This window comes from Colius striatus, chromosome 1, assembly GCF_028858725.1.
Source record: "Colius striatus isolate bColStr4 chromosome 1, bColStr4.1.hap1, whole genome shotgun sequence".
In the NCBI taxonomy this organism is placed as follows: domain Eukaryota; kingdom Metazoa; phylum Chordata; class Aves; order Coliiformes; family Coliidae; genus Colius; species Colius striatus.
This window is the reverse complement of record NC_084759.1, coordinates 3,679,124-3,705,679: the sequence shown is the minus strand read 5'-3', so window position 1 is coordinate 3,705,679 and position 26,556 is coordinate 3,679,124. Positions and strand designations below refer to the sequence as shown.

Below are 26,556 nucleotides of genomic sequence, written 5' to 3'. Positions count from 1 at the left end.
AGAAAACTGTTTTTTCTTTGCCAAGAGATAGTTGCCTCTTAATGCATGGGGAATGATGATGCTTGGTGGCAAGTGTAGGCTATAAAATATTTATATTTAACACATAATTGTGTTACTGCAACCTCTAATAGGATTTGGTGTCAGGCAAACATCTGCCTTGGCCTCTGGCCCAAAGATATAGAAACAAGCTATTAAATTGAATGTTGCATATTAAATAAATAAGGTGGAAATACTGTTAAAATAGCTCTACTGCTGACCAACAAACACAGTGAGTATATAAAAAAGAAGTCCATCGAGGGTCTAACAGTTTGTCTACCTCCTTAATATGTTTATTGTATTTCATCTGGATAAAGGTAATTCACGTAGGTAATTGTAAGCCAGGCAGACAGATCTTTATAGAGCTCACCACACTAGAGTGGGCCTTCATGGGGCTTTTTGTCAGCAGCAAAGTAGTCCCCTGAGCAGACCATTAGCCTGGGAGCTGTCTCCTTCACACGAGTCAATTTATGGTATGAAGCAAGTGGTGTCTTTGTCTATGCCTCAGATTATCAACCTAAAAGAAATGGGAATGGTAACAATTAGCAATGTCCTATTGAACTCAGTGATACTCTTAAATGAAAGGTAGTGTAGTGTGAAGTCTTATTGCGGATATGTGCAGGATCATACCAGTTTATAGCTTCCTTCAGTGTAAAGAGTGATTGCAGTGGGAAAACAAACGAAATAAAGGTCTCAGCCAAATTTCCTTCAAAATCTGCCAGCTGTGAGATTACTCCTACTGAAAAAAATCCCCTGAGACAAATGGCAAAAATCCCAGTGTATCCTGAGCAGCTGTAAGTCAACATGATGCATGAAGTAAAGCTGGTTTGCTCCAGACTGTGATCTGCTTTTTTTCTCCGCTTTTATGATTAAAGCTCTTGAGTTGGAAGGACCTTAAAGAGTACTTCAGAAGAAGAGCTCTGCTCTTGGGTTAGTCTAGGCTTTTACACTTAATCAATGTTTTCCATCTCTGCTTTTATGAATCTAGAAGCACTTTTGTATGTCCTTCTTTTCCTGAGTGAGGTAGGCTGGACTAGGGGAGGGAATGCCTGCTATGTCAGACAAGGCATTCCTGTACCATTCTCCAAAACGAGACAGTGGATCTGAAGACCGTGTGTCCCATTCTGTCATTTACTCCTTCTCTCAGGGACATCTGTTTACAATGTTTATTCAGGAAATTACTTGTTTTTTCAGTTGCTAATTAGGTTTTTAAGCTGGCAGGACAGTTACTTCCATACACAAGCCCATGAGAAGCCACACCACCTCAAGTTTTGCTGGTCTGTTCCCAGTGTGAGTTGTTTGCCTTCAGGAGGTTTGCTTCTGCTGCTGTTGGTTGTGGGAAGGTGCATTTGCAATGTTCTCTTTGGACACAATAGCAAAACCATATGAAAGCATCATGTGTCATGCATTGGCTGACCTTCCAATTAATAATCTTTGCCCTTATCAGCTGGTGTTAATTGGATCACTTCAGAGACCTGGAAGCCAAGAGAAAGCTGTGGGAGTCATACAGAAAGCAGAGAACATCTCTCTTTTTGTCCATGGTCTCACAGTGAACTTTAACACTTAAATAAAACAAAAAATAACATTGTCATGACTCTCTAAAGCAATTCCCATGGCACTATTCATAAAACAGCATATGGAATTTTGTATATATTGAAAGACATCCTTATAATTACATGTAACAGCTTACAGAATAAATTGTGGAACGAAGACTAGACCCTGGTCATAACTGCAGTGGCCTGTTTTTATTTCTTGATTGCCAGTTTTGTCACCTAACCATAGAGATACTTCAAAGATGGATAATTGATTTGTGCCACTAACTTAAGGTCTCCCTGAAGGATTTGATCTCTTTTCTTCTGAAAATTCATCCATTTGATCCTTCATTCTTTGTAGACTTCCCCCACCATTGCTCCCTAATTTCTTATGCCAAGTCCCCCACCTCTTCCAATTTGGTTTGGTATTTAGATATTAGAGCAGTGGGCATGGATTTGTGTGCACATGTTATGTGCACATTTCAGAAGGGCCAGCAAATTGACTCAGCTGTCTAGTTGCTGCAGTCTGTAACCACTAAAACAAGATTCAGTTCTGGGATGAAGACTGGGGTTTTTTATGGCAAGTTTGGTGTGACTATGACCTGCTAATGCCTGTAACCTTAAAAGAAAATCCGGTTTGTGAGTGTACCTAAGCATAGAAATAGGACCATGTTCAGTGTTGCACACACAGCTCTCAGACTGATTGCTCACAAGTTGCAAGCCTTGTTTGTTCTCATTAGCTTCATGGAGTTTATGAGGAAAAAAAGCAGCTTCATTTAGCGCTTCCTTTCTGGAAATACTTTTTGAGATGCTTTGGAATAGCTTTGAGACAAAGATGTACTGCATGAATCTTCATTGCGTTTCAGAGTTGATTCTCAGTAATGAAGGATATTTGGAATTGTGTGGAGACCTTAATTGCCCTGAGTCACAGCAGGCCAGTTTGTATCCTTGATTACTAAAAAATGGTAGAGTGGCACCAAACACTGGGAGGAAGAGTTTCTTTTCACTTCATCTCATCTTTGGCAAGCAGGTTATTACAGGGCAAAGGGCGATAGTGTGAAATGAGAACGTGTTAGAAATGTTACTTTTGGCTATATTAGAAGAACAAAGAGCCTCAGAGACAGCAATGAAGGGATTTTTAAGGGCCTACTCTGTTATTAAGAGTGTAGAGTATACAGGCCACGATTAAGAATTTCTGAGGAGCTTCAGTGACCTGCTTTTTATTCCTTTTCTTTATTGGCCACAGTGTGGTATGATGCAGTTTGGGCACACTTGCAAAGAAGAGTCTGGGAAGTCAAGGGTTGAAGGCATAGTAATACATAAAGTGAGACGTGTGCATATCAAGTTAAATGCCAGGTCTCTAGATGAACCACTAAACATACATGAATATGTTTTTGATGCACAGTAGTGTTGGTCACTGCAGATGGGATCAGACCAGTTAGAGGTGTCTTTCATGGGAACATCTACATCTGGACTAGCCAGAGGAGGAAAGGAAGCAGTACCAGAATAAAGTTCATTAAACAGACTCACTCTAAGATTCAGAAAAGCCTGGTTAGCAGAACAGACACATGCTACATTTCTGTGATCACTCTGGACTTCTAGAACCCTTTATATATAATGGATGAAAGTCATTTCGTTTGACATACAGTAGACATCTAATTGGTGTACTGAGTATTATCTGTCTTGTCCTAGGCATCACATCAGCTGAACCACACTATAAATGCAAAATATCATTTCCAGTAACAAAGATTACCTTTTAGCTGATGTAAAGGATTGTTACACTTTTAAATAGCTGCCATGCCTGATGCTACATTGCTTTTAAGATATCGCTTTGATTTCTTATTATTTCACATAAATGTTATTTATTACACTACATAAACATGCCAAGAAAGTTGTATGGATATTTTACTCCTTTTCAAGTACTCATTTAAGTCCTTTAAGGCAAAAGCTTAAAAAAAGCTTTTAAGAAAAGTTTTTAATTCACCAAAGGTGTTGTCATAACACTGGGCATCTGTCCTGCATCAAGCACTGACATAGGTATTCCCAGTGACCTCAGGGGTCATGCATATATAACCTCTGTGCAGACCCTGACCCAAAGTGACCGTGTGATGGTGGAGTTTCATCACACCTCTGAGCACTGTGCTGATGCTGCACAGCTTGGCCCAACTCCTGCTACCAATTTTCAGGCAGTAGAACCAGTTCACTTGGGGTTTTTTTCTCTGCTGCATTAATATTTTTGCTGCCTTTTGAGCTTAACCAGCTCATTGAAGAGCCTGACAAGAGCCAGAAGCAGCACGAGAAGAGAGAGCTTAGGCTTGTACCTAGGATGAGAGGATTAGAGGAAAAAGACTGACCTTTTCAGCAACAGGAGCTGTTAAACCTCCTTGCCCAACTCATACAGTACACACGCTCTGTATGTTCTTCATCTGTGTAAGTGTGTGCATGTGAATAAATAAAGAACATTCTTTCCTAACTTTATGGATATATTTACTGAAGACAAGAAGGATATAAACATTGTAAAAAAAACATTTAAAAAAAGCATTAAAAAAGCATTTAAAAAACCCTCAAAAAGCAAAATTGTTTTCATTTTCAGCATTGAAATTCAACCATCACAAAGTTCTGAAGATACTATACATACAGACTGATATAACTTCTCATTTACAGGATAGATTGTGTTTATACCTGCTAAATGCACAAGGCCTGAGTTGCTATTTCTTTCTTCTGCTGCTGTTTGATTGGAATAAAGATGGCAGCTCAAACTCTAAGTGTTGACTTCATGCTGGGATTGTATTTCCATCCACCATAAAGTGAATATCTGCTTTATTGTAGAGCTTAAGTGTTAGAAAACTGACACCACTTCCTCGTACCTTCCTTGCTGCATGGAGCTATTTGATTATGAGATTGTCTGATGTAAAGACTTAAACCATAAATGCTTCAAACTGTTCTTATTATTCAAAACTGCTGTTGCCCTTTATGAATGATTAAATTACATCACGTCCTTTCAGTGTCCTTCAGAAACCTGTGTTGTTTGGAGAACACCCAACCAGAGCCAGGCATCCTTTCATTTGTGATTACAAACTAATCTGCACATCTCTGCTGCAGCTGTTTCTCTTCACTTGCATGGATAGGAAGTTTACAAATATCTTTGCTACCACAAGGCCTCATGAAGTATAATCTGTGAAAGCACAGTCATTATTCACATGGATGAGATTTCTACCTCACTCTGTGATAGATGTCCCACCACTGTATAACTGGATCCAGTTTTAATGATATGCATCTCCTTCAGAGAAATGTGAAATAATAGTGTGGAATCAGCTATGATATTCCATCATCTTTCCAAGCTCCACTCACATTTTCTCACTCTTCCTTCACAGTGTAGTCAGGAAAGTAAGATTGTTTTCATTCTCTTTTTGATGTGTGATGTTTACCAGCTTGTGTTCTTTTATGAAAGACAGTTTTTAGCCCAAATATTCTTAACTGTCTTCAAAATAAAAGTGTTAGTTAACATTTTACTTGAAAGGTATGTTAACTTCCCTTGAAAGCTGAATAGCCAATGGTTTTGCCAAAGTTGTGGAATTTAAGATAATAACTAGAAAGAGAAGAAAGTGTGGGATTCCTATTCTATTCTATTCTATTCTATTCTATTCTATTCTATTCTATTCTATTCCTGTTCGACCACTTTGGGCTGTTCAAACCAGAGGCATTTGGTTAGAAATAAGTCTTCAAGGGTCAGACGGGATAAAGTGAGGATCTGTGTTCAGTAACTTCCTAGGGAAACATTCCTATCATACCTCAGATCTTTTTGGCACAAATAAGTGTCCTGACTTCACTTACCTGGGTCAATAAAATCAGACCAAAGATGCGTTTTCTGCCATGGGAATGGTGTGTGTTCTTTCTCTCCAATGAATTCAAAGAGGGAAAATGGTTGGAAAAGTACAAGAAAATACTTTTGGAAGTTTTCAGGTACTGAGCAATAACAAAGCCTGGTGAGTGCTGGGCATCTGTGATTTAATTAGAGGATTTGCAGTGTCTCCACACAAGTGTGTTACTGTTGAACCATCCCTCACTGTAAATGGATGAGTACAGTTTAGGGGAGCTCAGACTAATGCTTTCAGCCCCAAATGCAGCGATTGCTTTGAAGTTTCATCTGTCCAGTGCCTTCCCAAACTCAAAGGTGTTTTACTGCCTAAAAAGTGTCTGAATTCTCTTTTGTTTTCCAGAATCAGTGGATAATTGTCCCAGTAATTGCTATGGGAATGGAGACTGCGTGTCTGGGACTTGCCATTGCTTCCTTGGCTTTCTGGGCCCTGACTGTGGCAGAGGTAGGAATTTATACATAACTTTTCTCCTCTCCCCTTCAGTTAACATTCTAATTGTGGAAATTATATTCGTGCCTGTGTCTTTTGCAAAGTACATCTCACCCAGCTTGGAGATGGTGAAGTAGAATGGAAATTGGTTGGATCTGTGGATTTGTTTGCTGCCAGTCATGATTGCTGTGACCTTAGCAACAACACAACCCTCTAGCTGTATGTGGACAGGCAAAATGTCACACTGGGAATTTTCTCCCTGGAAGCAACTTCAGAAAACATGGTTTATAAGTGTGGCATTAGTGTTTGTTTAGCAGAGCACTCTGTCATTGTGTGGCACAACCCTATAATGATACTTTCTTTTAAGACATTGATTATACAGAAATTAAGCACCTTTTTCATTGCTGCAGGCCTTGCAAGTCTGCCTGAACTCTGAATGATTGCTGACAGCCATGGCTTTGGAGAGCAGGGCAGGGCTAGAGTAAGGCTAGGAGTGGAATAATGGCAGGAATAACTGGATACTTTGGCCAATAGCAAAAACAGTGGGACAATTGTGAAGGAGGCTTAGTCCAACAAACAATATCATACATTCTTCTGCTCAAGTGATAAGTATTTTTAAGAAATGGTTTTGGAAGGGTTTCCATTTGGCCTGAACTTTTTAGGTTATTTAAACATTTAAAAAACAAACTGAAATACTTTTAGTAAGAACACATTTCAGGCTGAGAAATCAAAATCTTGCCATGAGGGGAATGCCAAAATGCTGTACATCAACTTTTCCAAGGTGTTTTTTTGGCTCAAACAGTCAATGAATTGAGTGCAGATTTATAAATTTGGGCAGGAGGGCAGTGTAAAAAGTTTGTGCCCACACAAGGAGATTTGCTAAGGCAACAGGTCAGGCCTTCACCCCAGCCCGTTGCTTCATTGGAAAGCAGGCTGGCTGCTTCCCAAGAGAGAGCTAAACTCTATCCAACCCCATGTCCTCTCCCCATCCAGCCGAGCTTGGGTCACCTCTCTAGCCCAGCCAAGAGATAAAGAGGGCTGCACACCCCGCAGGCAGGGAGCTCTGCTGAGGCAGTGTGGTCCAGGCTAAAACCCCAGAGGTGTTTCAGAGTTCACAGCCCAGTAAGATGGATGTGGCAGTCTGCATCCCTGAGAGCTGTTTTGTCAAACTTCTTTCTGACTCGGGTTACACTTGGTTTGCATTTCCTTACAGTTGGTTTGCATTTCCAAGCTCCTTTTCAAATCCTTAGAGCTAGAGACAAAAGGAGGTTTTTTCCATCTGCCACAGCATATCCCTACTCACATCTCCTAACTTAAGGTAGGGGCAGAAGTTCAGGGTTTGTTCCTCTCAAGGCTCCCTGTAGAGTCTATGGAGGAGAAGCTCCTTCTCTGTGAGTCAGAATATTCAAACTTTTGTTCTGAATCCACTTTCAGAGAGGCTTACTTCCCTCCATAGGTTGTATAACTTCCTCAGGCACTTCAGCTGAGCCAACATGAGTATCTCCCATTTCCCTCGAATGCTCATATGAATACCTTTTATCTGACCCTATCTTTTGGTTCAGAATCATCTGGGTTCAGATCACAGATTAGTCTCTGCCTTTAGGAAGACACATTAATACCTGGAGTGCCAAAATGATGTTTGTGTATGCATTTCCAGCCAGTGGGCTAGTTAAATGGATCGTTGTACCGTGAGTGTAAGATACAAGGACCCCAGCTTTGGCTTCCTGTTAGTTTTCAGAGGAATCTAAGATGTGGCTTTTGACCTATAAATCCCTCAGAGGGCAACAACTGTGGCATTTGTAAGGCTGCTACAGTATCCATCTGCAGCCATATCTCAGTTTTTGTCCTGAATTGTAATCCTTAAATAAGCAGTTGTCTGCCCACGTGAAGATTTCTACATCCCTTTGTTTCAATTCAGCTTTGTAATTCACTATTTACATGATCGGTAAAATGTGGAGCAGAAAGACCTTCTGCTTTTAATAATGGTTAAATATTAATGTAGTATTAACCAATTCTTTTAAACCAAGGAAATGAGAAGAAATAGCCAGATGGGTGTTCACAGGCATTTTTTGAAAGCCTACTTGAACATGGGAGATGATGTTTTAAAGTTCTGTATTGAGTAAACAAACAAATCAGTGCTCTTACTCTCTGATGCTAATCTTTACAAGAAAAAGGTTATACTTTTGGGCTGTTGCTACCATATCTACACTAAAGAATTACTGTCAATTTGGCATCTTATCATTTGTTGAAATCTGAATAATCAAGGAATAATCACGTGTCTTTATATATGGAAAGGAGCTGCACAAGTAGCAGTGGAAAAAAAACCAGAAACCTCTTTTGTCTTTATTCATTATGGTGTACAACAAAGGAGGTCTTGTTCTTGCCATTGCCTTGACATTTGCAGCAGCACTTGCCATGTCAGGTTGAAGGTGTTCTCCATAAGAGGGCTCTGTAGAGGACTGGTGTTATTGCAGATGGCCAGTGATTTATCTGATCTTGTACTGAGTGATCAGCTGTCTTTCTCAGCAGCCTCTCACTGGTTAAAGGCAATTATTCTTCCTTCTTGTTGAAAAGAGCTGCAAACTGTCCTCTTCCAGAGCCTTAAAAGAACAGGCTCCATTACTGAGCATTTGAAATTTGAGACAGGGAGGGTAAAAAATTCCATCAGCCTAGCTGAAAAGTGAAATTGCAGAATGAGTTTGCTGTGAACCAGGTACACAACACAGTGTATCCTAAGCAATTTTATATCTCGTATTATATAGGTAGATATCTCCTTTGCAAATGATGCACTGAAAACATAGCACTGCAAGGGGAATAGAGGCCTCCTTAGTAATAACAGTTGCCAAATTCCTTTCTTTTCTAAACCTCTTTTATCTTGGTCAGGCAAATATAGTTCATTGCATATCACACTGGCTTAACAGTCAGAGCTGGCAATGCTTTGTATTTTATTGAGGTTGCAATAGTTCTGTAACACTCAAACCGACTAGAAGGGCACATGGAAACAATAGAGGATGCACATCATGCCATTGCTGTCTGAAAAGGATGGGAAGAGGAGAGGAATATTTCCCTTAACCATCTTAATACCTCTTCCTAGAGATATTCCTCTAACCTAATGATAGGACAAGGGGCAATAGTTACAAGCAGGAACAGAAGAGGTTCCAAAGAAACACAAGGAAGAATTTCTTCCCTGTTGAGGTGAGGGAGCACTGGAAGGGGCTGCCCAGATGGGGTGTGGAGTCTCCTTTTCTGGAGACATTCCAAACCCAGCTGGACAAATTCCTGTGTGACCTACTCTAGGTGGTCCTGCCCTGGCAGAGGAGTTGGACTGGATGAGCTTTCGAGGTCCCTTCCAACCCTTAAGATTCTGTGATTCTGTAAACAGAGTCAGGAATGAAGCAAAAGAGGTGCATTGTATTCATCACACACCTGATGCAGTTGAATTAAGCAGCAGACTCGAATACGCTTTTCAAATTTGTCCTGCATAAGAATGTTCATAAATTGCCTTTCTGAAGGCGCAGACGAGAAGCCGAGCTGCCCTCACCTAAGGATGATGTGCAACAGTGAACAAGAGAAGTTTGTTTTGAACATATATCCTTGCAACTGAGTTTCAGCAAAATGAAATGGAAGAGAACAGGGCTTAAGAAGAATAAATGTCAAGGGACAGTGAACAGGGAAAAGCTATTGTTTCTGAGGGACAGGAATCAGCAGCTTCCTTGGAAAAATCAGAACAGAGGACAAAAGGAGCATAAAGTGGTAGGTGTGGAGAATGGAAATGGCAGAAGACATCATCAAAGAGGAGCTTAGAGAGCAACCATTACTGAAGCTTTCTTCAGAGAGGCTGAGATGTGGTCTTTGATGCCATCTACTTCCCTGAGAAGCCTGCTCTGTATCTCAGTTCATCCCATTCCACTCTGCCTGTCAGTTTTCCAAATTTAGCTCAGAGAATGCTCAGTCCTGGGATGCATCATGCCACAGCTTGAGCCTGTCGTCTTCCTCTTCTCCCATTTATCACAAAAACGAAATCCTGTGTCTACTTGTCCTTGAGAATCAGCTGACTTTGTCAGAAACAATGACAATTAAAAAATCCTTTCTAAACTTATGCAAGGCTTAGAGGTTAGATTTGGAGAACTTATTACAGGGAACTTGGAAAGACTAGAGGCCAGGTTTGCATTGTCTCTGCTGACAAATGGCATCCTGCAGAGGTCATAACTCCAGAGGAGAATGGAGATTCAGTTCATGGTATGGCATGAGCTAAAGCAGGGAAATAATCTCAGTGTGACATTCTGGACTCTGAACAAAGCAACTGAAACCTGTAAAGCTGAGAATTACAACAGGAAAACAGGAGTGATTTGTGTACAGCCAAGGCCCACAGCAGAGGCAGTGTCAAGGAAAGTATGAAGTCTGGAGGTGGGTCAGGGATAGTGATGAGCACCCTGAGGTCGGTGGTGGTGCTGAAAGAAGACACCAGTACATTGAAAAGTCAGACTCCAATAAAATTCTGAGTTTAGTCACTGAAAGAAAGTATCAGAGACACAAAGCAAAAGGATATTCTAACTGAAGAGCTGTGTTTGTTTTAAACAGGAGAAAACAGTTAGCAGCTGGGTGTCATCCATGTAAAAGAATTGGGTTTGGCAAACAAAAGAACAACACACCCCATTGAAGGCTGCATGTGAGGAATATAAGTGCGGTGCTCTTGTGCTTATGTGAAGTAAGAGCCACGTGCAATTGTCCTTTATTGTGGTTTCTTTTCTCTGTCCCCAGCATCCTGCCCTGTGCTGTGCAGTGGGAATGGGCAGTACATGAAGGGGAGGTGCTTGTGCCATAGCGGCTGGAAAGGAGCAGAATGCGACGTCCCAACAAACCAGTGCATTGACGTCTCCTGCAACAACCATGGCACGTGCATCATGGGCACCTGTATCTGCAACCCAGGCTACAAAGGCGAGAGCTGTGAGGAAGGTATTTGCAAGATACATTCAATTAGCCTTTTGCTTTGATTGCCGTTCTATAATTATGTGGATGGAGGCAATTCAGAACAGGGCTGGCACTTAAACAGAACAGTAATAGGCACCTTAGAGACACAATGGATGGCTGCAACATAAAAATGATATGTTGTAATAACTTGTCGTTAGCTATCATATTTGTTCAATAATTGGCTGAAAAGCCATCAAATGCTTCAGATAGACAAATCTAGTTGAAAGACCAGAACATCTAATCATATGTTCGAATGTTCTTATTAAAGCATCGTTTCCATTTACACATCTAAACGTATAATTACTTTTACAGTGCTTTCTTCTCTGCCGTGCTGTGCCAAGTGATTTCAGTTGCTTACACAAAATGGTGGCGTGTGAGAGAAAGTCCCAGATTCTTGTCAGCTTTAAAAGCTTAGAAATGCTCAGGACTTGAATTAAATTCTGCTTCAACATCAGATATTATTTTAATAGCTCTTCCATAGCTTTTTTTTTCCCCCCTCACATTAGCCCCCAAACATTTTTCATTTACATTTAGATTTGTGGCTCAGAAATACGGTGCCTTTTAGCACTTATCTTTAATCTTTTTGTGGAGGAAGTCACCTGCCACCATAACCCTTTATCTTCCCGAGTCTGTGAACGCTTCTATTCCTAAATGAAAAAGCAGACAGTTCTCTAAGGTTACACATCATTTGGACAGGTATAAAAATACATCCCAAAGTGCCTGATTTCAAGAATAATATTCCACACTTTTGAAGACTGTTCTCAACATTCTGTGTAGATGACTTGATAAATAATTACACTTCTACAAATACATATGCAAGGCCTCTGCAGCACCTGATAGATTTAAGACATCCATTTGATACATGTATCGGAATCACAATGGCTGGAATTAATTTATGGTTGTCTTTGTGTCTGGGAGGTGAAGATTGATCTGAAATGGCTTTATGTTACAGACAATGAAAACTGAATTGCATTCAGACATTCAAATGGCATCTAATCTAACAATTCTTTTGATGCATTAAACGTATTGGAGTGGGACATCTCTGATGCAACGTGGCTTCAGTGTCCATAAATGTTAGAGATGAAGACGGTATCAGCTTTATAACAATGAGCCATCTCTTGAGAAAGCTTCATTTTGGCTTAAGAAAGTACAATTCAGTGAAGCCGTGGGCCACGCAAAACCCAAAGATGTGCCTACTGAAGTATCTTTAAAGCATCTCTGTAGAGCTCGTATTTACTAGGTCATATCTTTATTGGATAAACACAAATGAAAAGATCCTGATTTTGCCTCCAGCCAGATGTGTTTAATGTGTGTAAATCAGAGTGAGATCTACCCTTTTTCTAACAGGTCACATTTAAAGCAGAAAAGCCAGACACTACTCGGTTATTCTATGTTATCACTGTAGCAAGGGGACAGTGTCAGTCCCACTAGGTAAAGACTTGAAAAAGAAGGAAGAACAAAGAGAACATGACTTTTCTTATGAGCTGTTTAGTACTTTTCCAAGTGTGCATGTTTTTCATATTCAAGGCATAATTTGTATTGTGTAGTGAAGGGGAGGGAAGTAACTCTGAAATATGCCATGTGGGAAATCTTGAGGACATCTATATATATATATTTAGGTCTAGTAAAAAAGTTGATTTATACTATTTTTTGAATTGCTTTTACTTTTTAATTTCTCTTCTAAGAAGGACCATCTGGCATTGATTACTTTTTATTATTTCTCAGTTTTGTAGCTTCACTGCTTAGTCCCTGTTTATAATGGGTTTTCATTCCAGGGTTTCTTCTGTCTTTTCTTTTTCCCTCACAGAAGTTCAGTGATGTTTATAAAACATCAGCCAACAATCCTACATGAGTTTTTCTTTTCTCCTTCCTTGGTTTAGTGGCCCATATTTTATAAGGCATGGACTAAGCTAGTGAGACATTAAAGGCAGGGGAGCAAATTTAAGCAGTGAAAAATGAGAAGTTACTGTTTGGGTACCGAATAAGCCTAATAACTTGTGTGACCGATGAAGCATAAAGCATATTGGGGGAAAGTGTAGAAGAGGCACTAACCTTGCTTGCTGCATGATTTATCTCCCAGGCAAAGGTTCTACACAGGGCTGAACTATAAATGGAGCATTTTCCAGCCAGGAATGAGACCGTTCGGGACATTTTCCAAGCAGCAGATACATGCAAAACTCTCTTTTTTATTTGGTATACTAGATTTTGTCAGCTCTGCCCTCCTGCCCTGCTCCCTGTCTCTGCTTCTCCCAGAGCTGAGCAGCTAAATTTGTCAAGCAGAACTCCCTAAAAATATACCATTGTATTCCAAATCCACCAAGCAATTGATGAAGAAGAAAGCAGAAGGCCGTAATCCTGTCCCAGGGCCCTTCCAGTGGTACAGAAAGCCTAAAGAGATACAGCTAGTGAGGCTGAGATTAAAGTAACCATTGTGTGTGACATTTTCTGAAAGGGCTCATTTCAACATGAAAAATGGCCTTGGGATTATGATAAATGGGGGGTTCTGACATGCACATTCCCCTCCTATAATCGTCTGTGTTAGAGCTGAGATAGCAGATTGTCTGCCTCCTGTGACGGAGCCCCCAGTAAAACTCACCTTTTTCCCAATTGACCTTCAGAGGGGATGATTAATTGCCTGGAGGTAGCCTCTTGTCAGTTAGCCTGTGATCTTTGTTCCCTACGTTCAAACCATCTGCTGAGAACGTACAGGGCTGCTAGTCCGTTTCTTAGTCCTTCTCGTACTTATTAGTGCTGAGAAAGAACAGGGCCAGGGCTTCAAGAGTCTCATGCTAAAATTGGCACCCTAGCTCCCGGCTCACTCACAGAGGAGATTTATAGACTCATCCTTTCCAGCCTCTTAGAATTTTAGAGGATTGTTCCAGCTACGAGCAGGGCTCCAGGAATCAAAAGAAACAGAAAATTCTCTCACGTGCCTTGGGATAGCAGTTGCTGAGCCATTTCTTGTCAGACTGAGGAGGTTTTGGGAATCCAGGGAATTATCAGAGCAGCTGTTGTGTTTCCTTTTAAGGTTTCTGGATCTTAAACAGGTCATTGGGATTCTTATTAGCTTTTATGGGGGCGGGGGAGGAATGAACCAGAAACCTACTGTGTGTGCTGTGGCTGTGTTCTGCGCTCCTACATTAGAGCCAGGAGCTGGACAGCTTTCCCCTTGCTGCTTAGCCAGACTGACACTTGTCACAGATCCTCAGGGCACTGCCACACACCATTTCAAGAGATGGGAATAATTTCTCTAGGCTGTCCTATAAGCTTTTATGTATAAATAGATGATCGACTCCTCCAGTCCCTTTTTGGGAGGATGTCTGGTGTGTTTGATATTTTTCAATCACTGAGTGAAATTCCCCCATGGGCAGAGGAGCTGACAGCTGCCTGCAGAAACACAGAACTCAGGAATGAGGGGTCAGTACGCTCTGTCTTTTGGTGCACATTGCCATATCATGCATCTAACTGAATGGTCACCAGTCTTAGTAGGAAACTGCCTCTTTTGAGAAGAAAAAAATTAAAGTCTGAATTAATCAAAAATAAAACCAGAAGAACACCAATATAACAAAAAAATATGTGATTTTCTTTTAAACTCTACTCCAGAAAACTGTCAGGGATATGTTTAACATGAAATTTTTGCAAGTGTCTGTGAAACCTGTACAGATTTCAGCACATTCTTCAGTTTAAGTGTGTGTTTTGCTGAACAAGGACATTGACTTTTGCTGAATCTTTATGTAAAATTCTCTCTCAGAAAAGTAGAGCTCAGCTTTGAATTCATTAGTAATAGTAATTTAGGCTATTCTAATAAAATAAATGGAGGCACAATATGCATGCAAGAGAATATTATTCTTACTCTGTTCTTAATTGATATTAGCCTGTTCTTACTGGAAAGATCATTTATTAGTTTGGGCCTGGATAAAAGGGCATCCCTTTTTTCTCTTGTATCTAGCAACAGGACAAGGGGTGATGGGATGAAACTGGGACACAAAAAGTTCCATTTAAACATAAGGAAAAACTGTTTCAGTGTTTCAGTGAGGGAGCCCTGGCCCAGGCTGCCCAGGGAGGGTGTGGAGGCTCCTTCCTTGGAGCTCTTCAAGACCCACCTGGACACGTTCCTGTGTGACCTGATCTAGGTGGGAGCGGCTTCTGCAGGGGGGTTGGACCGGATGATCTCTAAAAGTCCCTTCCAACCCTACCGTTCCATGATTCTATGAAAAGAATGGAGCTCATCATTAAATTTTTCTGGTTTTCATGGTGGTGTTTTAGGCCTCATTGCTTTTTTGGGACACTGTCTTTTTGCCTGAAGAACATGTTTTGATCACAACGGAGTTTTACCTTCTGGTTAGAGCCTTGAGATACTGTATAAAACGTTTGTGTTTGATATCCTGCACTCAGGATAGCTTTTTTAATTCTGAAATTCCCATTGGCTTTCCCTGTCTGCTTCCTCTTCTTTCTCACGTGCAGTGGACTGCATGGATCCCACCTGCTCGGGACGAGGCGTGTGCGTGCGAGGAGAATGCCACTGCTCAGTTGGCTGGGGAGGAACAAACTGTGAGACCCCAAGAGCCACTTGTCTGGATCAATGCTCTGGTCACGGGACCTTTCTCCCAGATACTGGACTTTGCAGCTGCGATCCCAACTGGACCGGGCACGATTGCTCAATCGGTAACGTCTGCGCTGACTCGCTGGTGTTTTGTGTTTTGTTTAAACCGTGTCAAATATTCACATTTAGATCTGGAAAAAGCATTTCAGTAAAGCACATGTGGGGCATGACTGGAAGCAGAAATGCCATAGCTCAACTACATAAATAATTCTGTTTCTATTGCTGAGCATAGAGCAATATAATAAATAACCCCATTAAAGCCACCTAGGCTTGCTATTGTTCATTATATTGCTATGAATGTAATTGATGGTCTTCATATAACTGCTTGTTCTGGTGTTAGTTCTTGAGGAATCCCAGTAGCCACCAAAGGGTCTGTTTTGATTTTTAGGAGTTGACTAAATATTCTTTAGGTGGCTGTAAACAAGAAGGAAGAGGTGGCAACACTTCAGGTCTCATTTCCCTTCTGAATTTAAAGGTTGTGCTTTTCTAGGCTCAGCCAAAGGAGGATAAGTGTCACATAAGGTTCATATTGAAAGACTGTAAGCACTGTCCTCTCTCAAGTAAAAAATAAGTTAACTGAGTAGTATTTAATAGTACAAATGCCTTTCAAGAAGACAGATTTTCACTGGCAGTTTTGTGTTAGAGTCTGGGACTGTGACCTTCCTTCATTTCTCAGCTGAATAGGCATCTTGCTCAAAATCTGCATCAAGTATCTGAAAGGAAGGCTAAAGAAAAACATTCAGGAGCTTTTTCTTTTCTTCCAAGTGCAGTTAGCTCTTAGATGCCATGCTGAGAAATGCCATAGTACATTAAATAGTCAGAACCTATGGAACACTAGTGTTTAGACTTTTGTGTTGTATATTGTGCTCACAAACAAGAGACCACAGCAATAACAGCTTCTTTGCCTTACACAGCTCGGGTGGAACTAGGCCAAAAATCCACTTAGTATGAGCAATGAAATTAAATGATTTTTCAGCAAAGTGACAAAGAAACCTATTTGTAGAGTGGATATAGTACAACAAATACCACCAAATCACACAGAATGGTGGGAATTGGAAGGGACCTCCAGTCCAACCCCCTACTAAAGCAGGTTCACCTCCATCAAGGTGCACAGGAATGTGTCCAGGCAGGTTTGAAAACCTACAGAGAAAGAGACTCCACACCCTTCCTGGGCTCATAAACATTTTCACTGAAGAATTACCATCATGTGTAAAGAAAATCAGGTTAATGGCTTGCAAGTATATTAACAGAGTAAATTCCAAGGATGGAGCAAACTGAATAAACTGATAGAAGAGATGTGAAAAGAAAGTCTTTTCAACAATCGTCATTTAGCAAGCTTGTCATAAAGCAAAATTGACTGGGCTGAAGAGTAAGCAAAAGAGCAGGCCTACGTGCCTAGGGCTAAAACTAGATTGATCAAAACTTTTGCAGATGTAGGGAAGGAAGCTATCTTGCATTGACAGGAGGATGAATTCCACCATAAGGGGAATGGTAGTAGTGTATTTCTAGTGATTTTGTAGCATATTTCATCATTGAGCCATTATTCTGAGTTTATGTGGAGGTTTGGGGATTGCAGGGATGGCTTTAGAAAAATGTTCATTTCTACATGCAAACAGAATTCACTTTCCCTTTGTTAACCTGCAGGGTCACATACAGATGATTTATAAGCTTTCCTTATACTGCTTTTATAAATCCATCCAGTACAAACTTTCTTTGGCAGTGTGAGGTTATTTGAGACAAACTTGAGCATCATTCCAAGACCTTTTTCTTCACAGAGCTACTTGTAACATTCAGGTTATTGTGCCTTACAGCTAAAATAACAGCTAAGGTGATTTGTAAACTTCCATGTCTTACCTGGACCTTTCCATTGAATTGATGACTTGATTTGAAAGACAGATTTACTCACAAGATGTGTGGTACTCCACTTCCATGATTAAAACAGAGTGAGCAAGCGTGTTAGTACAGGTAATAACATACTGCCCAACTCAGTGGGCTGGGGATGCTCTAGAAGAGACTAAAGGGGACAGACATTTATTTTCTTATAAAAAAGGACCAAATAGGACTGGAGAATTACTAAGTGAAATAATTAAGTACTTGGATAAATTAGCCTCAGCTCAGCAAAGCACTTTGGAGTGTGTTCAGTCCCAGTGGAATCTACAGGACTCTGCTTATGTGGGCTAGTGCCAAGGGCATCCCTTTTTGTGAAGCACATTGAGAAACAGGCCCTGAGAACAGTATAACCACCTGGAAACACAAAATAAAAAGTGAAGAGGCACAGTGGGTTTTCCAGCTCTTAACACCTTGATGTAAAGTCTAACACCTAGCTGAAATGCTCTAAGCTCTGTTCATTTAGAAGGTGACAGTCAGTATGGGAGCAACTGAGTGGAATTCCGTGCATTGCCTTATGCAGAAAGTAAAACTAGACTCTCTTTGAACCTTAGACCCAGTCATTTAGGTAAGTAGGTAGATTTCACCTGCCTTTGTCAGGAATCTTAGAGGAAGACAGATTGCTGGATAAAACCCTGATGTTTTCACAAGAATTTCTGTTCAGGGATTTCTATTTTCTGTTTATATTATCTTTGTTTCATTTCACTTAGCCTATGTCTTCATAGGCAAGCTGTGCAATTCAGTTTCTTGTGAAGTTTGCTATGTACTGTATTGTAAAGATCATGATTTCAGGTGATTTTTTTGTTTGCTTTATGTATGTGCCCACTGCCAGTATATCTTGAGATATGTCTGTAGCCATAGTACTGTGGATGTTTCACTCTGGAAAGAAGGGGTCTTAAACATGCTTCATTCTTTCAAGCAAGGGATATTTTCGTAGAATCCACTTTCCCTTAGTTTGCACTTCTTTTGTGATTGAGCCCAAAATAGAAAAAGTCTTTTAGGGAAAGGTGCAGAGGCTGGTTTCTTGGGAAGAGTACAGGAACATTGCCAGAGCATGCAGGGGTGCAACCAGCAGGGCTAGAGCCCTTCTAGAATTAAACCTGGCCAGGACAGTAAAGGAAAACAAGAGGTTTTTCAGGCACATCAGCAGCAAAAGGAAGATGAGGGGGAATGTGGGCCTGCTGCTAAATGCTGAGAGTGCCCTGGTGTCTGAGGATGCAGAGAAGGCCAAAGTACTGAATGCCTTCTGTGCTTCGGTCTTTACGGCCAAGGCTGACCCTCGGGAAGCCCAGTCCTGCAAGGATAACAGGATGGCCAGGACAGCAGAGGACTTGCCCTGGGTGGAAGAGGAAGAGGTTAAAGACTTGTTGGCCAAGCTTAAGGCTCATAAGTCAATGGGTCCTGATGGGATGCATCCCAGAGTGCTGATGTGATTGCTAAGCCTCTCTCCATCATTTTTGAACAGTTATGGAGGACAGGTGAGGTGCCTGAGGACAGGAGAAAGGCCAATGTCATGCCAGTCTGCAAAAAGGGCAGGAAGGACGACCCAGGAAACTACAGGCCGGTCAGCCTCACCTCCATCCCTGGAAAAGTGATGCAACAACTCATCCAGAATGTTATCACTGAACATATGAAGGATAAGATGGTTATCAGGGGGACTCAACATGGCTTCACCAAGGGGAAATCCTGTTTGACCAACCTTAGTACAAGAAAGATCATAAAGGAACCATTCTTTCTAACCCCTTTTCTCCAGGGTCTGCCATCACAAATCCTCGGTATCCAGGCTTTTGGTGTGCTCTCTCCCTTCATTTCTTAATGAGCCTTAGCAAAGGACTTCATTCTCCAAGCCTGGCAACTAATGAGGCCATTATAGGGCAACTGTCTTAACCTTTTATTGTATGAATATAGTGGGAAGAGGAAAATTGCCTGTGCTGCAACATGAAACAGAAGTTAATATGTGACAGAGTCTCATTCTTGACCTATTTGAAGTGGACCAAGTATTTTTGGCTATTCAAGAGGTAACACACCATGTACCATAAAACAGGTCAGCTGAGTGCAGTGAAATGAATAGATGACTCAGGTTATCTGCACTGGGGGAATGCATCATTTCCCTGAGGGATCTCACTGATGCAACAATACAATCCCAGGCCCGTCAAACCAGCGTTGTACTTGGATGCAAAATCATTCTTAAAGGAATTAAGTTACCTGGTGTTGTCTTTCACTGTCTTCAAATTTAAATCAGTCACTTTCACACTGGTCTCTGGTAGTTGATGTCTTGACCTGCATCATATTCACTACAGTCATGGGAATGCTGATTATACAATGCAGCAGTACAAATTATGTTCTCTGTATAACAAGTGCACTTTTGATCGGTTGACTGTGGTTGTAGATGGACCTGTGTATGGATAAGGCTTCCTTCCCAATCACCTCTTCTTAACAACTCTCTTAATGCACAGTCAACATCCAGTGCAGTACTTCAGACCCTTCACAGTACACTGGGGAAGTGCAGTAATGGGAATAGTACTTTGGATATAGTGTTCCTTAAAGTGGCAGTGGAGATATAAAATCATAGGCTGTACATTTAATGGTAAGAGTTGGGAACTGGAAGCTGGGACTCAGTAATGTTAGAAGTTAAAATGTTTTATTTCCCATGTTGAGAAGTCTGTGAAAACACACCTGCCCAGAGACTGAGGCTGAGCTTGCATGACCTTATCTCAGCAAATCTAGTAGTTTGGTCTTATTCATAGCTTCTGTCAACGGGCTTGCTCCTAACAGTGTTTTCTGAGGATATGTCTTTTGACTTTATGACTGCTCTTCTCCCACTTTGGGAATAGACAACTGCTTCACAGTTGCCATACTTTGTTACAAAGGTCTATGATCACAAAGATATTTAGGCATTTACAATTTACCTTGAGCAGATGCAGATCATCTAACTTTACTACAGTGTGTGGAAGAGAGCTTCTCAACTTCTGAGACATCCTACTGCTTAGAGCTGTCTCTTGAAAAGCTATCTTAAATTCCTAAATGTAGGCTTCTCCTCTGTGTGGGAAAGCATTGGATGTGCTCTCTCACTCCCTGGGAGAGTGTCCCACCTCAGTGCAGATGCTGTAAGCAGTCATCTCAAAGAAAAGAATTAATTGGCTGGATGGATGCAAAGGGATGACAAAGTTGAGGGCAAGGGTTTTCATGCCCTGAATCTTAATGTCAACTGGGCATCATTCTAAAGCACAGAGTACCTGTCATTTGGGATAGAAGTAGAGTTTTAGCTCATCTATCTCCTCGGGATTTCTAGCACTGCAGCTCTCATCCTGGCCACACTTGCTCTGACTAAAAATGTTATAAATGTCCTTAGTGGACAGAAAAAAAACCTGGTTTAGGATTCATGCCCAGTTCCCTGCCATCCCCTCTTGCTTTTAAGCTTCCCATGATATTACCAATTTAGTGGGATAGTTGTCCTAGAAAAACCTCTGCAGAGGGCTGTTTGGATTTTAGTTAGGTGGAAATTCTTGAAAGAGAGCTTAATTGATTCCTCAGCAATCCAGCTGCCTTCTTATTTTGGTACTTCATGTTGCATTGGAGCAATCTGGATTTCAGCTTTTGAGAGATCCTCAGTTCTGCCACATAACTGTAGAAGGCTCAGCAGGCAGCATGATCACAGATTCCTCTGGAGAGAGGCAATTACAGAAATGTGGCATTTAACATAAAGAAATAGGAAACTCTCTTAGCCTTTGTGATCAGTTAAAAACAGCTTAAGAGGGATTTCAGAGTGTCAAGTAGTAATCACAACACCATGCCTAGATAAACCTGGTATCTGAGCACAGTGGGGAAATAGTGTGGGTAACCATAGGGACAGCAGAAGGCCAGGTAGTTAGCCATCAGTTGTAAAGCAATCCTCTATGGCTTCACTGCCTCTGGTAGGCTGAGAAGGTGGATTTAAAGCAAAACTAGTATGTATCCATATTTCTGATTGCAAGGAAGCCACAGGCTTGTAAATTGTTGCACAGCACATTGGAGTCAATGGCAAAGCACTTGTTTACTTTGTAGGCTTATGGGTCAATTCAAGTCCATTCACAAGCAATGATTAGATTTAAGATTCTGTATCAGTTAATGGTAATGACTGAATTTTTTAGTACCAGTTTAGTTGTATAAATTAACAATGGAGAGAGTCTTTCAGATAGCACCCAACAGAGTTCTCCACCGCAAAGTTATACAGTTCATTGAAACAGGCATATTCTCTACTCCAATTAGTAGATAAGGAGACCAAGAAGAATGAACTTTTAAAGAGAAAAGCTAGGGCAAATGCACCATTACCTTTCAGAGTCTTTTTTCATCAGGAATTGCACAGGTTATTATTGTACACACACACAGAGACACACAGAAACACAATTCTTATATATCTTACTGGGCAACATCATATCCCTTTGGTCAAATAGCACCAGGGTTAACATGATATGTGTAATAAAAATTTATTTCCTTGGGCTTATTGGTGTCAAACTCACCCAGCAAAATCTCATGTTAAATTCATGTCATGCCCAAGGCTAACAAAAATCCATCCTTGGAAGACGTTACCATAATTCCTCCTTTTAACCATTATTTTCTTTGTTAAGGGGTAAAAATATCTATGTAAAAGATGGATATTACATCAGCTGTCACAGAATCACAAAATCTCAAGGGCTGGAAGGGACCTCAAAAGCTCATCCAGTGCAACCCCCCTGCCAGAGCAGCACCACCTAGAGTAGGGCACACAGGAACTCATCCAGCTGGGTTTGGAATGTCTGCAGAGAAGGAGACTTCACAGCCCATCTGGGCAGCCCCTGCCAGTGCTCCCTCACCTCAACAGGGAAGAAGTTTTTCCTTGTATTTCTTTGGAATCTCTCATGTTCCAGCTTGTACCCATTGCCCCTTGCCCTGTCATTGGATATCACTGAGAACAGCCTGGCTCCATCCTCCTGACACCCACCCTTTATGTATTTGTAAACATGAATGAGGTAACCCCTCTGTCTTCTCTTCTCCAAGCTGAAGAGCCCCAGCTCCCTCAGCCTTTCACCAGAGGTAGATGCTCTACTCCATCATCTTTGTGACCCTGTACTGAACTCTCTCCAGCAGCTCCCCGTCCTTCTGGAATTGAGGGGCCCAGAACTGGACACAATATTCCAGATCCTGTCTCATGAGGGCATCGTAGAGAACCTCTCTTAACCTACTGCCCACAGCCCTTCTAATCCACCCCAGGCTGCCATTGGCCTTCTTGGCCATGAGGGCACGTTGCTGGCTTATGCTCATCCTGCTGCCCACCAGCACCCCCAGCTCCCTTTCCCCTGTGCTACTCTCTAAGAGTTCATCCCCCAGCCTGTACTGCTACATGGGGTTGTTCTTTCCCAGATGCAAGACTCTACACTTGCCCTTGTTGGATTTCAGTGTTTTTCTCTCTGCCCAACTCTCCAGCCTGTCCAGCTCTGGTTGGATGGCAGCACAGCCTTCTGGGGTGTCAGCCACTGCCTCCAGTTCAGTATCCTCAGCAAACTTGCTGACAGTGCCTCTGTTCCCTCAGCAAGATCATTAATGAATATATTGAACAGAACTGGTCCCAGCACTGACCTCTGAGGGACTCCACTAGACACAGGACTCCAACTAGACTCTGCCCCATTGATCACAACTCTCTGCCTTCTTCCCTTCAACCAGTTCACAATCCACCTCACTACCTGATCATCCAGCCCACACTTTCTCATTTTTGCTGCCAGGATTCTGTGGGAGGTGGTGTCAAATGCTTTACTGAAATCAAGATAAACAACATCCACTGCACTACCACCATCTATCCACCTGGTTACATCTTCATAAAAGGCTATAAGGTTGGTCAAACATGACTTCCCCTTGGTAAAGCTATATTGACTGCTCCTAATAACCCTCTTGTCCTTTAAATGCCTGGAGACAGCACCCAGCATAAGTTGTTCCATCACCTTTCCAGGGATGTTGATGAGGCTGACAGGTCTGTAGTTACCCAGCTCCTCCTTCTTGCCCTTTTTGAAGACTGGAGTGACATTTGCTCTCCTCCAGTCCTCAGGCACCTCTCTTGTTCTCCACGACTTAATGAAGATGATGGAGAGTGTTTTAGCAATGACTTCTGCCAGCTCCCTCAGCACCCACAGGTGCATCCCGTCGGGACCCATGGATTTATGTACATCCAGACTGCTCAATTGATCCTTAACCCAGTCTTGTGTCTTACTAAAGACTAGCTCTCCCCCCTGTAATGCCCAAGAAATCACTGGTTTGTCTTTTTCTAAGCTTTAAAACACATGAGAAACACCAAGATAACTAAACCTTAAGATATAACACTTGAAATTGATAAGCATGCAAATCTAAGATGTTGTAGTTCTTCATGACTTAAGAAAATGCTGTTAGGCACAGCCATATAATCACATGCCACTTTGAATGATCTTCCTTCAGTTTATAACAGTCTGGGACAACTGAAATTTTGGGAGCACAGACTCTGCAAAGTTAGGCTTCAGAAGATACCATCCAAATCTGTTCTGGCTCCATAGTAAAATTTCAAACCTACTCCTGAAGGCCTTTATTTGGTCTTTTAACCATTTTAGAAGGCCAGGAAATGTTTTGCAGCAGCAGGGATTTCATCCTCAGATTTGCAGAACCATAACATGCTGATTTGTGTACTTGTGATCTTCCCTGTTTCTTTTCAGTGGAGAGAAGTTAAGTCTTGTCTCTAAGGAATTAACGTATGTGCATCCTAGTGCTGTTACACAAAGCTAACACAAGCTCTCCCTGGCAGATATCTGCTGTGTGAATTTTGAAGGAATAAATGAATTCAGAGAATGAACAGCGTTAACAAAAACTATCATTGTACAAAACAGAAAGGTTTTCATGTAGATGGGATTATGAGTACAGATTTTAGCCTGCCCATTGCCAAAATGAACTTCTGCTCTAAAGCCTTCTAAGCTTTTTATTAAAAAATGCAATAAAAAGACTAAAACCAGCCATAATATTTGAAATAAAAGTATTCAGAAAGGCTTTCATTTCAATACTCTTACTCCCTTTTCCTTTGTTTCTGAAAAATATCTATAAGGAGACCCTGATGTGGTGGAAAAATAAAAAAAAAGGTAGTAGTTGAGTTCTTTTTGTGGGGAGTCCAATTCTTCAGAAGTCCAAATATCTTTGTGGTCAGCTGATGAAAAGAACATGCTAAAGGAAGGGAGAAAACTCCCAGTAAGATAGAAAACACGATTTATGTTTTTAAATACAGATTCCTACTTACAATTTGACAATTGAGAAGTTGTCTTAGCACATTTCCCTGGCCAACCACAGATCCATCAAACTTCTGTCAGTTTCAGGAGGTGTTTAAGGTCTTACTTTTAGCCACTTGTCTGTTTGCAGCAGTCCATGCAGTCTTGGTCAAATACAATGGCCAAGGGAGTGATCAAAAACACTGAAAACTGGCATCTGAGTTGTTATTTCAACCTTGGCCAAAACCAGTGGAAATGGTGATATCATCAGTCTGGCTCTGACCATTAGATCACAAAACATTTGGTCTGATTAGGTCATGTCTCAGGCTGAGAATAGTGCACGTCCAGTGGTGTAACACGCAATCCCTGGTCTTCACTGACCTTAGGCATGCTGTGATGAGTAAAGTTTCTTTCTTTCATATCAGCTGTTCCAGCATCACTGCAAATTTATGGCCCCCCTTAAAGGGCAATGGATAGACTACTCCTTTCCCTATTTATTTTCTACAATTAGAGCTAATTCCCAGCATGCCAATTTTAGATCAGCATTCTTCCCTATACCCAAATGTGACCTCAGCAGTCACACAATGGACTCAAAAGTTCTTTTTGTTTGGATCAATTATGCTTTTGTCCAGTGGACTTTTCTGTCTGAGAACAGCAATGATGTACCAGACTCTGTGGGGTTCATGTTTCTCTAATTGAAGGAATAGAAGTTTCAGTGCATCAAAACAAGCTGTTAAATTCCATGATTAAAAAAGGCTACTGTTAGAATAGCATGTTTTGAGAATGACTGAGCAATTTGTGTCACTGAAAACTTACAAATCTCAACCAAATTTTAACTTATTCTCTGACTTGGTTTTGAAGGGAAGAGCCTTAGAGTCCTTAAAGTTTCTTGACTTGCATCATAGGGGCTGGTGATAATTCAGGCCCTTCTCTACAATAGAATACCCGTCATGTCTCCATTTTTTAAACAATATTAAGTCTTTGACTTGGAAAGCAAAATCCAGCCATCACTGAGGACAGAGTTGTAGATTTATTTATGGCAGTTATGCAACTTTTGAATTGAATCACAGAATTACGGAATCTTAAGGGTTGGAAGGGACCTTGAAAGATCATCCTGTCCAACCCCCCTGCCAGAGCAGGACCACCTAGAGTAGGGCACACAGGAACTTGTCCAGGTGAACTTGGAATGTCTCCAGAGAAGGAAACTCCACAGCCCATCCTGGTGATGTTGGATAATGTTGGTCAATCAGTTTGTAACTGATTCACAGAAGACTGTGTAGACATCCTTTTAGTTTTGTTAGTCCTGACCTCTGCTTCTGGCTGCCCCCTCCTTTAACCAGAATACTGCTGGAATATCAGCAGAGTGGATACGTGTGCATAGTATAGTCACGCTCTGCCTTGACTAGGCTGGATGGAGACTGCCCTCCCATACCTGACTCATTTGGCTCAGCAAGGATGATCATTGGTTCCACACTGGGTTCTCCATTTAGGGGCTAGAGCTCATCAGGATCAGAGTTTCTGAAAAAGTTTATCTGATGTTTTCAGCTTCATCAAGTCATGTTTAATTCCAATTTAGGCTGGCTGAGATCAAATGATTGGGAAAATAATCTGGGAGTCAGTAAAACAGAATGACATAAAAAATGAGCAAGCAAAAGTAAGGTAAGAGCAGTGTTTGTAATATAGTAGATTGATGTCTATTGAAGGCCAGAAATCCATGATTTAATAAGCTGTGTGAAGTGGATGCACTGGATTTAGTGCAGTCTTTCTGCCCCCTTCCAAGTTGCAAGGTGTTCATACTCTAAAAACTATCATCACAATTTTCACTAATGATCACCTTTCTAATGGTCTTGACAGGTGAAAGTTTGACAGGGCTTTGGAGAGAGCTTTGCTTCTTTACTGTAAAGGTGATCCATCCAGAGCAGTGTTGAGGCATATGGGCAGCACAGCAGACAGAAAGCTCTTGGAACAGCTGCTGCTGCTGCATCCCA

General features: G+C 41.3%; 1 protein-coding gene across 6 annotated transcripts in view; it reads left to right on the top strand.

The window, feature by feature from the left end:
* TENM4 (teneurin transmembrane protein 4) overlaps positions 1-26,556 on the top strand; it is a 611,632-nt gene that overhangs the window by 443,261 nt on the left and 141,815 nt on the right. For all 6 annotated transcript variants that reach the window (XM_061990604.1, XM_061990638.1, XM_061990629.1 and 3 more), the window contains 3 exons: positions 5,789-5,890; positions 10,637-10,831; positions 15,311-15,511. In XM_061990604.1, the coding sequence (XP_061846588.1) occupies positions 5,789-5,890; positions 10,637-10,831; positions 15,311-15,511 (498 nt within the window). The remainder of the gene's footprint in view (positions 1-5,788; positions 5,891-10,636; positions 10,832-15,310; positions 15,512-26,556) is intronic.